The following is a 17,475-nucleotide window of genomic DNA, read 5'->3' as shown; positions in this document are numbered from 1 at the left end:
ATGCCGTGGAGCAGCTGGGCCCGTGAGCCATGGCCGCTGAGCCTGCGCGTCCGGAGCCTGTGCTCCGCAGCGGGAGAGGCCACAACAGGGAGAGGCCCCGCGTACCGCAAAAAAAAAAAAAAAAAAAAAAAAAAAATGATTTGGAGAAACGCCGACAGTTCAGCATGAAATGATGTGTGTTCTGACACAAACTGCATTGTAGCTTAGGACTCTAGCCTGAAGTTCTTTCATTGTAGCATTTCTTTGATTCAGGGGAGAAAAAGAATTTTCTTTAAAAGTGTGTGTTTTAGGGTGTGACAATAACTTTTCTCCATTGCTGTGCATGAATTAGCAGAATGTTTCCACTTAACCCTTATCATTGCTGGCCTTCTGGAGGACCGAGGGTAAGGGGAAAAAAACGTTTTTGCATTAGTTTTTCAACAACTTAGGTGAGTCTGAAATATATATCCAAGTAAATGGGGACTGTAATCGTGGCCATGTTCAGAGTCAATCTTTTCCTCAGACTAGGAAAGGAGCCCTGAATAGCATTCATTTAGGTACTGCCAGATGTATTTCTGCAAGGGGCGTGCCTTGCCGAACCGCTTTGGATGATTTTAAGTGTTATTAAGCAGACTTAACAGGAGCAACTGGCCCTCGGGATAGAAGTAAAGGACCATGGCGCAGAAATCCTTGGTGGAGGAAAGTTCCGGGGCAAACCCGTCCTCAGAAAGAGAAGCGCCCAAATGCAGACTGGATTTGAATATCTGAGTTAACAACTCTGGGAATATTTTTCTTCCTCTTGGCCAGCTCCTTCTATGTTGTGGCTGGTTTGCATTTGTGTTTGAAGTGCCAGGCGGTTTAATGAAGTTATTCTTTTATAAATTTTGCAACACTGAAGCAAGCATGAGGGCTTTAAATTAGAATAAGTGCCACTTCTGTGTGGCAGGTTCCTTTGAGGACTGATTAGAATGAGGCCTCCTGCCACCCAGTCCTTTCTGCCCGGCGGCGTGTTGGGTGTTGGTGCGTGGGCTTGTTTACAGCTCACCTTTGAATTTGCACCAAGCCCACCTTTGAATTTGCACGAGAGAGCGAGAGAGGAGCATGCACCATGCCTGCTGCCTGGGCCTCTGTTAGCGGAAGCTGTCTTCCTTTCCAGGATCATGTTAAATACTTCACTTTAAGGAGTTATTTTTTTAATTATAATGCTTTATTGTAATGAATTAAAATTAACTTGGAGCAGCAAATTATCTAAGGATGTGAGGGTTACAGATTACTCTCACCATAGCTACAGCTTTGTCGGGGTGGGGGGGAACTCAAGGGCTGTCTTTCTAGAAGCTCAGTGCACCACGAGGGGTGAGGAGACTGTTCCACAGAGACCGAGAAGCAGTGTCAGAAAAGATGCCCAGGAAATGGGAAGAGAACGGGAGTTTAACGTGTGGGTTTATGAAGCGAATAGAGGCTCTTCTTGGCCCGAGTGGTGGGCAGCTCTGCCATTTTAAGACCTGAAAGCTTCTGGGACAAGAAGGGATGAGGCGCAAGAGGGAGTCCAAGTCTATGTTAGGACCCAGCCAGGTTCCGTGCAGGATAAGGGGTGCAACTTGGCGTTCCTGATTCCCTCTCTTCCTGCCTGTGCGCACTGGCTAACAGACGGGTGATTTCAGGGGACGCGAGGCAGGACATTATTAAAGAAAGGGGCTTGAAGCTTTCTGCAGGACACCAGACGTGCAAGGGGGAGGGAAAGGAAAGAGAGCAAAAGCAAGGAAAAAAAGCACCAAACTTAAGTACAGAATCATTTCCCTTCCCTCCAATCCAGGATTTTTTTTTTTTTTTAATTGAAAGTGAGAGACACCCAAATGGAATTGGGCTTGTGAAATATTCGCATTTTAAAAGGACTTTTCTTAGAATTTAAAGCAAGGCCTACTTGGGGCTCCTTCTAATTGCATTCTCCATGCAGGAATATGAGCCCTGGGCGACCCAAAGATCAAAGGCATACACCAGGGATTTTACCTGTAGAGCCCATGCAGGAATGTACCTCTCTCCCGGCTCCACAGCACACACTCATGCCAACATCCAGCGTAGATACGAGTGTACACACATGCACATGTGCACACACACACTCTTCCTTCTGCAGTTTCAGTAGGGAAATTTTGGAAACCAACACATTGTCTTTTCACAGTTCTATTCTTTGTATGTATATTTACTAAAGCAAATGCCCTAGTAGACAAGCATTTGGTTGCTTATGGTGGGGAAAGGTTGTTTTCTGTTATTCGTCATGATTTATAACATGCTGACTTACTCTTACTGTGAGTTTACCTCCTAGAGAGTGTGGCAGTGATTTTAATGAAAGAAATAATACACCACAAGGAAGTGGCATTTCTTTTGCTCTTTGCCCAAGTTCAATAAACTATTTTTCATAATTATTGGGAATTGGTTGAAGGGAATCCTTGTCCATATCAAGTGGAAAAGCAGGAAGAGTTCTTGCTTCCTCCTCCTTCCTAGAAAGGTTACCCTTTGACTATAAATTACTATGCCTTGTGCTTCTCCCATTCTAATCAGATGACCTTTTGAGTCTGGTGGACAGAGTTTAAATCCTAAGCCTGCCAGTCAGTTTTTACATCAATGCCCTGTTCCAGCAGCTTTCAGGTACATAACTTTCAATGGATTTCAAAAACAGACGTGAAGTAAGTAATGCAGGTGGAATCTTGCTGCTGATGGTCAAACAACCTAACTTGACTGCAAGATCTTAGGCCAAGTAATGTGACGATGGGTAATTTCGCTAACTAAATCCTTTACGGAAAAACCTTCTGGGATTCGAAATCTAAGAGAAAAGGGAGGAGCAGGAAATGTGTAATGTTTGCAAGAGGACATTTCTGAGCAATTATCAATTTAAGCTCCCATCATTTGCTGCTAATTACTACACGAGGCTGTTCAATATTTAGCAGAAATTTGTTTCATTGGGTTTGACTTGGGATGGGGTGGGGGGCTTGACTATGACTTGAGCATCATGAGTCAGTGTGTACACCCAGAGCCAGGCGGAGAGGAAATTTGCGTTCACCCAAGAGGAACACATTTCAGTGCCTGCCAAGCCTTCTTTTTCCTTCATTCCACAGATTTATTTATCTTTGAGGTATCTACAATTAGAGCACGAAGAAGGGGCACTGTTCACGGATGTGAAATTGGAAGGAGGTCATTCTTAACCTTGTTTACAGGTGTTCTAGTTTAGAAAGCACCAGTGTGATAAATTAAACATTACAGGGGGAAAAATTAAGGCTTAGCAACAACTGGCACATGGACACATCTGTCTGTGAAGCACTGACTCAATCCCTGAATATCTTATTAGACTGTGTTGCCTATCAAAGCCTTCTGTCCCACAGTACGCTGGATCCTGCAATTCTAGAATCTGAGCAGAATCTTTAAGCTCTGGCCTCTCTTTCATTTTTGCTGGCTCTCTGCAGTCTGATTTAAATTTTCTGTTGGCTCCATGCATGTAAACAGGTAGCTCAACTCACTGTTCTCTTTTAAAAATAAACTTTGTACTTCTAATGTATTTCCCAGTGGCCATTTTCCTCTTTTTAACCTGTTCTTCCAATTCAGAACCTTTTTTTTTTTTTTTTTTTTTTTTTGCTTTTTCCTCAATGTAGTAGATAGTGCATGCTCCTATCAGTTCAAAAAAGGGAAATTTCCAGCCTGTCCTATATGCAAAACAGATAGGGGTCAGGTAGTGACTGAAACTTTACTACCATTTCTTTTCATGTATTTTATTTATTTTTAATGTATTTATTTATTTTCATTTTTGGCCACACTGTGTGGCTTGCAGGATTTTAGTTCCCCAACCGGGGATCGAACCTGCACCGTTGGCAGTGAAAGCAGAGTCCTGACCACTGGGCCACTAGGGAATCCCCTTTACTACCATTTTTAAGCTCGTAATGAGAAATGAAATGCTTACGAAGTTAACATTGTCATGTATGACCCGTCATCCGTATTTGTCCTTTTGAAGCTGGTGGACCAGCGTGGCTTGTTTTATTTCTCTGAAATGTTTAATTGTCAAAATACTAAAAATTGCTCTACATTAGCAATTTGGACATGGCATTCCTTTAACAATTAGTCTTTGCTTAGGCTTCTGAAGACTCACATTAGACTAAGGCTAGGCTCCTTCAGGTAGGTATTCTCAAGATTGTTCACCACCATTGGCTTTCCCAGCTTGGTTTGCTGTTGTAGAAAAAGAGCACCTGTGGTGAAAATAGGCTCTGTTTGAAGTGACCCCTACCTCCCTTCCCAGCCGCATGGATCTCCAGCCCCACAGGGACCAGTACCCTGCCCTCCGTCGCTCTCAGCCTGGCTCCTGCTTGCTCTCTCCCCCCTGGAGCCCGTCACTCTCTTCTAACCTCCCCCTCCTCATCACTCCAGCACCGGGCAAGTGTGACTGCTCTGAGAACTAAGCCCAGGAGGTGAGGCGCCCTTTCTCTGTGGCCCATGGCACCCTGTCCTCCTGTGCCCGGTGAGGGCCCCGACGGTGAGCAGCTGTAGTCTCTGCAGCCAGCCCAGCCCGGGGATGAGAACATAGCAACCTGCACCGCTCAACAGTTGCTTCTTCCCAGAAGCCAGCTCAGCCGCTGGAGCGGCTATAAGACCTTGAAAGTTGGCTTAAACTCTCTGGGACTTATTTTCCTCACCTATAAAATGAGATGTTGGAACAGATGCCGCTAGAACTCTCCCAGCTCTGAAACCATTTCTTTTTTATTCTGAAGCATCACTTACAGGTGTTGTTGGCTCCTGCTATTGAATCTCGACCAGCAAGTGAGGGATGATGGCTTTGCAGTTCGTTCAGAGTAGGGAGTTGTTTCCATAGCCTAAATAGTAATGTCCAGATTTTAATATTTGGGTCCCTTTATACTTTATTAGATTGTAAATATTTCTAAAGCAGCACTGATTAAGTGCCACCAAAATGTACCACCTTTGTTCATTGATGGTACCTGGGAGGTCTTAGTAAACTGCTGAATGAGTGGACATTTTTGGAGAGATGATTATTTATACAAGCAATGCCATTTATTATGTATCTCGAAGAATCCTTTCCCTGATTTCTCAGCAGATGCCCATTCTCACCATTGACCATATTTTTTAATGCCATGCCACAGTTCCATGTGGCATATATGTGTCCCTTTTGCTGTCCCTTTTTTATTTTTGTAATTTGACCGGGGCAGATAACCTGTGAGACTGAAGACTAGGTCGCATCCTCAAGCAGGTGCGGCAAGCTCGATGTGTTTTCAAAACACTGGAAGCAGTGGTCCTCAAACTGGGGATGATTTTTCCCCCAGGAGTTATGAGGCAAGGTCTAGAGGTTTCTGGCTGTCACGACTGGGAAGGTGCCCCTGGCATGTTGTTGACAGAGGCCAGGGATGCTGCTAACATCCTACTGTGCACAGGGCAGACCCCCTAGAACAAAGACTCGTCCCCCTCAGCATTCCAGTACTGCTGAGGTTGGGAAACCTGGTCCCACCGGCCTTCTAGAATCTCTGTCATTTGTAGGCATCTCTCTCTAGAACAAAGCAATTGAATGACATATGTTGTAGAATGACTAAGAAATAGCTTACTGGATTGTCTTTTTGGTTTCTCTGGATGAGACAGAAGAACATTATGCTACAGATACATGGTCAAGGCTTCTGAACGTAAACTCATAAACATGCCAGTGTCCACATGCTTCAGAGTTATCTCAGCCCAACCTTTTCTAGGCTTATTTAGCATGAATGTCCAAAGAACAGCAAATACAACAAAAGTCCTTTAGTGAGGTTTATTAGAATGTGAAATCGTTTCCTATGGGAGGTGTGATAGAAGCTTCATTGCCAAAACCATTTAAAACTAGCCCAGAGTGTGAACTTTATAAAACAATTTTTGTCCAACAAGGGGACAAACTAAATAACCTAAGAGTCCTTTTCTGTCCTTAATGTTGTGTATTTTTCTGATCACTTCTGATGATGCCATTTCACCTTTTGCTTTAATATAGCTTAGTGTCATCCAGAAAATGCTTTGAGACGTCAGGCCAAGCCCATGTGAACTGTTAAATGTCAAAAGAAAATGCATCAGTGTCTCTCTAAGTTCCTAGTGATGACATTACCGTATGAAAAAATTAAAAGGGAAATGCTGTCAGTGCAAACATGATCATAAATGCAACATTCATGGCATTAAAGAGAGGGGCAAAAGCATATCATGACAGACAGTTTGGGAAATTCCATTGCTGTTTATCAAAATAAAAGTGTAGAACCTCATTTTAGTAAATTCTGCCAAAGTAAAAATTGTGAGTCAACCACCCTGGTCATGAAAATCCATCATATGAATATGTTTTTTAGACTGTCAAAGCACTTTGGGAAATACCGTACATTTGTCTTTTAAGACAAATGTCTTTTAACATTCATTAAAATATATCTCACCAAAATGCACATACCCACATATATGTTCCTGATGTTTACCAGGTAGGGCCCATGAAAACACAATTCCCCCAGATTTCTCCAGCTAAGAAGTATATAATTTGTAGACAGTGGAAACTTTGGGGTGGTAAAACGGGGTCTAATTGGGATTTTGGATGACTTGGGTGATTTTTAGAACATTCTAACAGTACTTCCAAAGCTGAAGCAATTCACTTTTAATTAATGTAAAACTATGAGTACTTTGGTAATCATGTGGACTTTGAAAATGTTAATTTACTGCCTTCACATCCTGTTAACCTTATCAAGACAAAGGCTACTCTTTGCCATTGTATTTTTTTCTCTAACCTATGGGGGAGATCACCCAATATCCTCTCTCCATTAGCTAGATACACTCCTAAAGCTGTTTTACTAGCAAAAGAACTTGGGAATGAAAAAAGAGAGAGGGTGGAAATGTAAAAATCTTGATTAGAAAGTATAATTTAATAGAACATGTATTGAACCAAATGTATTGATTAATGTAGAAGATATAGTACTTATATTGATTCAAACCAGAGATTTAGTACTAAAAGCTCTAAGCCAAAAAGCTGCTGCCGATTGCTACAAAAGTCAGTTTAATGCTGTCCTTGAGAGCCTTCACAAAGAAATTCTTCTAATGTTTGAGGACTAGGGAGAATGCAGTATATGTCAGTTTGATCCCGGAGGGTTTTATTTTGTACTCTAATAGCTGTTACGAGCCTACATTATATCCAAGGAGTAATTTTCCTTAGGGGTGCCCGGCTCGCTTTGTGTCAATATTCTAGCATTTTAAGTCACGTACGGTATATGCTTCTGGGAACAGGGAAGGAGCCAGCCAGACTCATAATGGTCTGCATTCATTAATAAAGGCAGAAGCTTCTGTCCCTCCACTGCCCGCTACAGGGATGCCTCTTTGGCCTTCAGGGACCCGTGCAGACACATTTAAAGAAAGCTTTATTTTGAGTGGGCAGGAGATAAAATGTAGGACTCGCAGGCATTTCCTAAGTCAGCTATATGCCTGAGCACAGGGTGACCTTAGTGGGTCAAAGAAGAATGCAGGTCAAAAGACTTATTATCCAGGCTGTTGGAAACCAATTGCTTTTGTTTAAAAAAAAAAAAAAAAAAAAAAAGCAGTAGTGCTTAAAGGTGGACGATAATGTAGAATTCTGTTTGCAGCCTGTAACTGCACGACTGTATGTGTACTGGGATATGCTTCTAGAAAAATAAGAGCGTACAGACTATCCACAGTGTTTACAGATAAAGGTCCAACCCTTGTGATAAAAGGAAGGGTAATATAATTAGTTAATCAGTGATGATTGATTACGGATGTTTGCGTTCTTCAACTAAAGAAAAAACAACATGCTGCCATGGTGCTGTCACCATCTGTTGAAAGAAACAGCCACATTTAATCCTTCTATTTCTTTTATTTCTTCCCGCCTTGCATTGTTGCAAAGCCACAATTGCCTCCTATTTCTTCTGGTTGGAAAACATCTCATTTAAATTGAATACAACTGCAGTTTAAATTCGGGATTCTAATGGCATGGTGAATTAGTGGAAAGCTTGTTATTTTTTTTCATTCCTTTTTAAAATAGCATGCTGTCTCTTTTTCTTAGTTTTAAAAGCTTGTCAGAATTTGAGACAAAAGGCTATAAATAGACAACTCATGGTAAAAATGATTAACATCTTTGAATCAACAAATCTCACAAAACTTCCATTCTGACAGTTTTTATTTTTATTATCACTGCTATGTAACATTTTGCCGATGCCAACAGAGGGCTACAAAGCACAGACAACGAGACGTGGTCTGTCAAAATATTGGACAAGCGAGGGCAATCTGTGGCACCACTTTTGGGGCTAGGGACTTAATTTTTCTGCCCTGGGAAGGTAGATTCCCCCTGGCTTTCCTCCAGAGCTTAACTTCATCTTTGTTATAGGTGCAAATATTCAAGATCACAGGAAAATGGGATAGTTTGGCCAAGGTGAACAGTTACAGGGGATGGTGGGTTTTTTTTTTTTTTAATTTAAAAATATTTTGCTTGGATTGCATTTTAAATAGGATTAAACCGTTTGACCAGTAAATGTGGTCAGCCCTCTGAAAGGAGGAGGCTGAATTAATCATGTGTTAGCGTGCCAAGCCCCAAATGAGAATTCCAGTCTTGTAAAATGAAAGGCATCTCATATTTTAAAAGAAATTCATAGTGCTAGAAGGGAATTTTTAAGGTCCTCATCTGTTTTTTAGCTTTCTAAGTTTAATTTCACATTTTAGAGGAAAAAAAGAACAAACTCCTTCAAAATGGGGCCCTTTACAGTAAAGAGTGTTTTGGTTGGTTGTTTGTTTTTTTTTTAACCTGGATATTAAAGTATCATACCTAGATGGATCGTCCTTTAAGCTTTAAGGTGTGTTGTGAATTTGATTTTTTTTTTTAACACAAACCCCCCTCGTGTAAAACAACTGTTCATAACTGGGATTAATGGTTTGCAATTTTCAGTTACTTAGACATGGGGTCTCCAAGAGATGGCTTTTTGCAGAGTAGAATATGGCTCTCTGTGGGATTACAGAAGTTTTCTTCTCTTCCTACTTCCTCTCCTGTTATCACCCCCCCAACCCGCGTCGATGTTGCACTGATGTTCTCCTCGATTATGTAAAACACTTTCCCTTCATTGGAACAGATATTTTTTCTCATAACCTGTCATTGCATTAAAGTACCTTGGGGACTTTGAATTGCTGTGTAAAATTGGTGAGATTACCCACTGCTTTGTTCTCGTGTAGTGGTTTCCTCCAGACCCGAAGTACAGAAAACTCGTATAGAAGAAGGCTGCTTGCGCGTGGCCTGGCAGCGTTTTCTCGCCCTGCGCGTCCCCGTCTGTGCTGCAGGGGCTCAGGAAGGGCTCTGTGGTGTGGCGGGGTGTGGGCAGGAGCTAGGGCAGGCACCTGCCCTCTCCTTGGGCTTAGCGCTTCTCTGGTCTACTTTTCATCTTTCCCACTCGCTTCTTGTCTCCCTTTCTGTCTGTGATTTTAAAAACACACCAAATAGGTGGAAAGCTCCCATGAAGCAACTTCTTGTTTCTCTTATCCTTGGATCCTCAGTGAAGTCTGGAGACAAACACTCCTCATCTTTCTCTCCGGCCCCTAAAAGCCAACCCAGTAACCTGTGCAGCTCAGACATTCCTTCCTTCCTCCAGAAGATGAAATCAGGCCATTTGTATTTTCAGTGACTCAAAGTACTGCGTGGAGGAGGCGAACAGTCGCATCCCAAAGATCCTCAGAACTGGTGAGGACAGGCCCTTGAGGACTGGATCAGAATCACCTGAGTTTTTTGTTTGTTTGTTTGTTTTCTTTTCAATGCAAATATGCCCAATTCCCACCTTGAGAATCACAGACAATGGTGAACGCCAGGACTGGGAGGCCTGACCTCACCCTCAGCTGATCTGGAGAAAAAAAGAAAAAGAAGCACAATAAGTGATCTCAGTGGTATGCAGGTATCTCCACACCAAGAGAACTTTCTGCGTTTACCATCTTTCATGCCGGATTTCCCATTTAGACGTTATTTGTACTACAGCTCTTTAGTTTTGTTGCATCTTGAATTTTGCAAGCCATACCCTTGTCCTTCTCTCAAATGATATATATTCTTTTCTCTTTATATGCAAAGCATAAATCCTTTATAGTAGCAACTTCAGTCTGTTGCAATAAGTGATTCATATGTATTTGTTCATTTCTTTGCACCTCCGAAGAGACTTGTGTGGCTTTGGTTTAGGATGAAAGCATCCAAGAAACAACTGTTTCCAACTATTATGGCCAACTTGTGTTAGGTTTTTGTTCTGCAGTGTCTTAATATAGGCACATAGAAGAACACAGGATAGATTGCAGTGTAGCTTCCTTTATTGACCACTAAAATTCGATTGAATGTGGAATGTCTATAGTAAGCACTTAAATATTTTAAAATAATGTTATTAAACTGATTTCTGTTTTTTACGTTATGATAAAAAGTAATCACACATCCTCCTGTCAACATTCTACCATTTAGATAACTTTTGTCATAGATTCTTGTATTTATTTTCTTAATTTTTTTAAATTAAAAAAAAAAAGCACCTTTCTATTAGATCAGGCTTGACTCTTTGAGATAGGAAAATGCATGAGAAAGTTTAGACAGTGCATTTTGAGTAATGGAACTTTTTTACTGTTTATAACCTCTTTGATCATAATTATGTTGATATTTAAGGGGATAGCAATGTTTCTTAGTCTCATCAGTATTTTGATTACCCTTTACGTCTACGTGTTGGTGAAAAATAATTTGCAGAAGTATTTATTTAGAATCAATACAAAGAAAAAAAGAGTTGGCCTAAAACTGCTCTGCTCCTGTATGTACTTTTAGGCTAGTACTACTAAAGAAAAATTAAAAATCCAGCTTGTCTTTTACTGAATTAATAAAAATGGTATGTTTTAAATAAGGCTGAGTGAAATAACATCCTCATTATTTGCTGTCCATCTTCTTATAAAATGGGCTTAGTTTGAAATAGGGAACGGAAGACCTGGGTCCTTTTCACAAGACTGACGTCTCCTTCATTGGTGCCCTTAGCCCCAGTTCGGCAGCCCTGAGCAGCCAAGCCTCTGGTCCTTCATCCTTTACCCATTTGGGCAGGCATTTCGCTAGTTTGGTGGGGGACGAAAAGATAACAAAGATCTCTAAGACAAAGCCCTCTGTTGAAAACTTTCCATAGCTCCCCTTTACCTACAAGACAAAGCCTGAACTCCTTGGCCACGTACAGAGGGCTCTTCATAATCTGGCCGCAAACTTCTCTCTATCTTCATTTCTCATCAGCATGCTTGGTTCTGGACACTCGAGACGATTCCAACCAAACTGAACGAGTTGCAGGTCCACGAACATACCTTGCGTATTCTTCTTTGCCTTTACCCACGTGGGTCTTTGGCCTGGAATGCCCGCCCTGCATCCCAAGTGCCTCTTCATGTTTCCAGCCTCAACTGAAATGTCACGAGTTACGTCCACTGCAAAGCCTTCCCCGAAAGCCCGGCAGGGTTAGGCGTGCGTGATATTCCTATGGTCCTTTCTGATCTAATCCCACCAGGTTTCTTTACCATCATGTGCCCACATGACTTTCTTGAGACTGTGAGTACTCTGAAGATGTGAAGGCAGGGACCATCCTTCTCCCTGCAGTGGCCCTTGCCTAGCTTGTCAGTCGTTCATTTGGCCAGACCCTCTTTGCTGAGCACTGCAATCCTGGGGGCTACGCCTGGTGGTGATACCAGGATTCAAGAGATACTTGTGAAGGAATGAATAAATGAATGAAGACCAAAATTACAGACACGGGGAGAGAGCCGAAATTGCAAATAACCACAAGACCCCAGATGCATACAATATGAGCAGTATAAAGCACAGGGGGAAATCAGGGAAGGGGGAAAGCAGTTTTAGATGGGATGAGCGTGAAGTGGTATTATTTTGTGGTAGACCTCAAGGTTCTGATCAGAAGGGATGGGGGAAGGGGTCGACTGGGAGAGGTGGGAGAAGGAGGCTCAGGGGAGGCACAGCGGAGGGAAGGTGCACATCGGGCCATCTCCAGGCGTTTGCTCTGAATGAACGTCCCGTGGACCTGTGACCATCCCCCGGGCAGGCCACAGGCCCAGGTCTGGAGCCCAGTGTTCACCCCCAAGGGCCTGGCTTGTAGTTATAAGTTACCCAGGAATCCCAGTTGCCGGCTCACAATTTGGAACCGGGATGTTGGCTCAGAAAGGGGACACGCTGTGTGGGTGGAGAGGAGGCCACCAGAGTACAACAAAGACTGCACCCGCTGGGGACGGGGGAGGTTGCAGGCTGCTGTGATCTGCTCCTGCGCCAGCTTGGGACCCAGCACCAAGCCCACCCCAAGGAGAGGAGCTGGAGAAGCTTCCTGTCCTCTCTGTCAGTTGTCGGCCAGGCTGTTCTTGCCCGTAAAGTCTATATTCAGGGACAGATAGAGCCTCTGCTGTTAAGACGTTCACCTTCTAAGAGTGAGTAGAACAAAAGCATCTGTAATGAATGGAAATGATGCGCAGATAAATATAACTGTTAAAATAGTGCTACCCAGGCATTTGAAAAGACGGTCGTATTCTGATAAGAAGAGATGGTGGAAGGTGGGGCGGCGGTGGGGGGGTGGGGGTGGGGGGTGGGGGTCTCCGGGGAAGCAAAACAGAGGCAGAGAAAGGGGAGACCCCTGGCCCCGCCCTTCCATCCTGGCTCCCACTGGGGGAAGGGAGGAGCCGGTCCCATGAGCACGGATTCATCTGGGTGCAGAAATACAGTATTTAGGTCATTATAAATCAATCAGCATTTATAGATACTTGGTTTGATGAAAATACAATCACTTAAGGTTTTTTTTTTTTTTCCCCCTCTTTCATTACAGAATCATACGATGACCCAACACAGCAGTTAGTGCAAGCACGGTCTCTCAAGGAGAATGACTTTTGTGGCACAAAAAGGGAACATATTTTACTCTTTGCACGAAACTTTCATTGTTAATGTATATTATTCAGAAACATTGTATTGTACCATAAAACTTGTATTATCAAAACTGTTGGATGTTCATGTGTTTGAACTTTTGAGCACCGGATAGACCCCCTGTATATAAAGTGTCTCACATGTATTATGTCGTCTGATACTAAAATGGTCTTATAAAGACAAGTGGACTTGGGCCCTATTCAGGCAAGATTTTAAAAAAATGTGAGCAAAATGGCTTAAGAGAAAGTATTTTCAAGGAAGACAGATTAAAACAACCCTGTTACACAGGAGACTATGTTTGGACTTCCTTTTCTTAACACTTAAGCCTAGAATTTCTCTTTTGGTATATCAACAGTTAAACCCAAGACTATTTTTTATTGCTGAAGATTCTTGCAAACCATGAAGAGATGTTCTCACAGAACCCCACAGCTGGATAAGGCCCATATATATATTTGTAAGCCTTGCAATGTGACAGGTAGCATCACTATATATGCAATAGTTGTTATGTAGACTGTCAAAGAATTTTTTTTTTTCCTGGATACATTTGAAGCTTTGAGTGTTCAAGGTTTTCCTTAATGATTTCACACAGCCAAATTCTTGAATCAGTCGAACTAACCTGTATGTTACTGTTATTAATGTTTACTCTGCGGTCTGAACCTGGAGATTACTGGAATTGTTTTCCAAGAGGAAATAAATTCAGTTTACCATTAGGTATGAGTGTATTTGTGTGTGTGTTTTCTTTTTCTAGTTACTCTGCCATTAAAAAAATCTAACTGCCTGCACCCTTGGAAATGAGTTCTGCTCTTGAGAATATCCCAGGCATAACCTCAATCATATTTAACCTTTCCACACTGGGCCAAAAGCAGCTGGGAGGAGATTCATCACATCGCATAGGGAAGGAATCAGACCCGATGTACTTCTTCCTCTTGCAGATCCTACCAGGTCACATTGTACTGGAGGACTTTGACATCACAGATGGATGTGATGGCTGTTTTCTGCATAATTTGCAGCCCAATTCATGTCATGCTGTGCAAATCTCAACTCAAAGTAGATGGCTGCAATTTGAGAGGCAGTTTGGCTTATGTGTACTTAAGAAGCAGCTTTGTTCGCTCAGAAGACAAAGCACAGAGCGAGGAGCCTGTGAGCCTCGCACTGGCGCAGAGCGCAGACTCTCAGTGTGATCTTCTCCACATCAGCCACCTCCAGGCCTCAGTCCCCCAGCCTGGAGAGGTGACGCGGCTTGGTCATAGGCCTTCGCACAGGCGTGGGGTGTTGCCCGGAAGTTTACTCACTGGTTGCTCACTCCATGGCTTGCCACAAAATGGTGAATGAAGAGGCACTCGAATTTCAGAGGCTTTCTTTTTGCGGGGGGAAGAGAATAGCCATGTGTACGTTGAGCCCTAATATACATGTTTAGCCAAAATCAGTAAATATAGACCTGATATTAGTGGGCAACTCTGATCCACATCCTGCTTAAAATACTTCACCCACTGTGACTCTTTCACCCTCTTTGAAACTCTGAGGACCTCAAGCAGCTCTTTAAACAAGCGAGAATCTTCATAGCACTTTTTTTGATGGAGAAGCTAAAGCATGGACTGATGCACTTTATTGTGACCACCTGTCACCAGGGGAACCATGAATGAAACCCAGATACCAGCCCCGCAAGGTGTAAGCCTCACCCCATGGTGCTCAAACCCCAGCCTGCGTCAGGATCACCTGGAGGGCTTGTTACATCCCAGGGTACTGGACCTGACACCCGGAATTGCTGAGTCAGTAGACCTGGTGGGGCTCAAATGTTTGCAGTTCTAGGACATTCCCAGCTGGGGCTCATGTTCCACACTTTGGAGGGCCACACTTTGAGACCCACTGTTCTACGCCATTTCCAAATTAGTTGAGTGCATTGAATGTGACTAGCCATGCAGAGTGCTGGCAAATTATATTACTTATTTTGATACCAATAAAAGAAAGTTTGGTCAAATTTTAGGATCATTCAGAAACAGGTACCTCCTGGTAATTAATGTACGTTTGCTTGCCAGAATGTATCGTGTTTGTGTGTTTAGTTTTTTAATGCTAGGAAAACCTACATCTATACATTTCACAATGGATTGCCAGCATGCTATTTAATTAAAAACCTTTTTCACCAGCTACATAAATAATGAAGTATGCTAAGAATATGCAAGTACATTCATAATTAAAATACTCAGCTATATTTTGAAAAATTAAGATCTCTGGTCTATTCAAGCATTTTGCATTTAAAATGAAATAGCCACACGATGATTTTTTAAAAAGCTTTAAAAACCTCAGGTTATTAATGAGTGGGTTATGTTTTACTACAAGGAAGCTGCTCTTCATTCGTGAAAAGGAAAGCAGGTGATGGTGTTATCCAGGGATGGAGCCTAAGCTGCCTTTAACAGCATCACCTCTGAGAGACTTCCCAGGCTCCTGGTAAACGGCAAAGGGTTGGAATTCCTAGGAAGCAATGGAGGCTGGTGCTTATCATTCTAGAGGCTGTCACCTGGCTGGCCATTGAGCTCCTTCAATACAAGCATGTTTCAGCCTCTTCCCAGGTAAAGCTGGAGGCCAAAGAGTTTGACTCTTATTGCTCCATATGCCTGCCTGATCCTCCAGGGACTATGAGATCGTTCAGATTCAGCAGGCCTTTCTTTATAACCAACCATTCTTTGGATCATAAATACTGAACGGTGTGTGGAACAGTCATTCCCTCATTCTGCTTCTTACCTTGTTTATATTTATTTCCTGCTTCATTCCCTAAGAATATAAGGCAACTTAAATAAAGATTAACAAAACGTTAATAGGGAAAGCAGCATCGTTCAGAGGAGAGATAATACAGTAAAGCAGTTGGCTTGTTTTCTGCTTTAAGTTTGGTTTTGAATGCATTTTCGCACTGGCTTTGAGCTTCCTGGTAGTAAAGGGAAAGACAACAACAGAGAGGAAGGATTATACCACTTGCTTACGAGAGATCTTTTTCCCTATCACTCAATTCCAAAAGAAATTTCTCAGTGACTTTATATGCAGTCGGGTGGCCAATACAATGGCCGCTGTTCCTGACCCTAATTTTATGCTCTCATGCAGCGGCTGTCATCTGGAGGAGTGTGGCTGCACCTACGGGTAGAGGCCAGAGATGCTGCTAAACATCCTACGATCCACAGGACGGGTCCCGCGACCAGGGATTGAACCCCTGGGCCCCGGCAATGAAAGTGCCAAGTCCTAACCACTGGACCGCCAGGGAATTCCCCTAAAAAACTCTATTGCCTGAATCCCACCCCCAGAGAGGCTGACTTAATTGGTCTAGAGTGCAAACGTGCCCCCGGTGATCCTAGTGTAGCCACATCTGAGACCCACTAGGCCAGGCTCCATTCACACGTAAGTATACTGGGCTCAAGACTAGCAATTTGAAAATAACATCCAAGGAGTAGAGACGTATGGGCCTCAAACTCTCTTTCCTCAACGTTACTTTTTAACAACTGGGCGCGTAATGCTTATTTTAACTCTAAAGTAACATAACCTATGGCAAGTTTCAGAAGAAGGGGAAAGGGGGAAAATGACCCAGAACCCCACATGGCACCCTTACCCCTGATTCAGGATTACAAGCTTTATGAGTGAGAAATCTGGCCCCATGGGAACTCTGGCCACCCAGAGAGCAAATCACCCATCACCTGCCAAGGCCAGGTCGCCCAGTGTCTCAGGAGAAGCCAGCAATCCGGGTGCTTATGTGCCACGTGCCAGTTTCTGAATGTTGGCAGCCTACTCCGTTTGTTATTCAAGCTCTGCTGGCCCCCGCTGTGCAGGCCATATGAGATAGACTCTAGGGCCAGGCCCTACTCTTAGATTGCCAGATTTGACCTTCAGCATCAAGTATTATTTTTTTCCAATTATTTTCATTCCAGACTATTTAAAATGTTTGTTTAAAATTATTATACGATTTGTGTATGTGAGCATCATATGCAGTTTTGATGTTGCTTTGTGGCCTTCAAATTTCTATTGCTTCAGGTAGAACAGTAATGCACCAAATGGATGTGTTCTATATAAGCCCGCCCTTGTTCCTGGATATTTAGATGTCAGGTGGATTTTTTTTTTTTTAATGATGAAGGAGAAAAAAATAGCAGAAAGTCAATATTCTCTGTTGCAAGTCAGATATGCTATATTCTCTGTGACTAATGGAGGCTAGGTTAAATATGCTTTGGAAATCATGTAAATGGGTGAGAGGGTTGACATTCTGCTTTGAAGGTTGATAAGCTTAACCAGTGTTCCAGCCCAAATGGAAGGTAAAGACCCCAGAGGCGGCCCCCAGGGGTCCCCGCCCAGGCTGGGTTAGGCTCCTTGGAGCAGCGCTGGGTCTGTTCCAGAACTTGGACAAGGATTCCGATGAACCCCCAAGTTCCACTCTACAGAGCACGGCAGCCCTGCTTTGTGCCTGTCGGGGTGCAACACTGCAGAACCCTTGAGAAAGGACGTTTGAAACTCCAGATCCATTAGAGAATACCTGCAAACGCTTCTCCACTCAGCTTCAGCAGGCCGGAGCCTCTTACCGTCTCCCTTGTCTGGAG

General features: G+C 43.0%; 1 protein-coding gene across 4 annotated transcripts in view; it reads left to right on the top strand.

The window, feature by feature from the left end:
- ZNF521 (zinc finger protein 521) overlaps positions 1-13,619 on the top strand; it is a 283,441-nt gene extending 269,822 nt beyond the window's left edge. For all 4 annotated transcript variants that reach the window (XM_055080371.1, XM_024120905.3, XM_028480121.2 and 1 more), the window contains one exon: positions 12,813-13,619. In XM_055080371.1, the coding sequence (XP_054936346.1) occupies positions 12,813-12,842 (30 nt within the window). In that variant the 3' untranslated portion in view covers positions 12,843-13,619. The remainder of the gene's footprint in view (positions 1-12,812) is intronic.
- The last annotated feature ends 3,856 nt before the right edge of the window (positions 13,620-17,475 follow it).

Source organism: Physeter macrocephalus, chromosome 19 (genome assembly GCF_002837175.3).
Source record: "Physeter macrocephalus isolate SW-GA chromosome 19, ASM283717v5, whole genome shotgun sequence".
NCBI lineage: Eukaryota > Metazoa > Chordata > Mammalia > Artiodactyla > Physeteridae > Physeter > Physeter macrocephalus.
The sequence above is the reverse complement of the archived record's forward strand: the minus strand, read 5'-3'. Positions and strand labels throughout refer to the sequence as shown.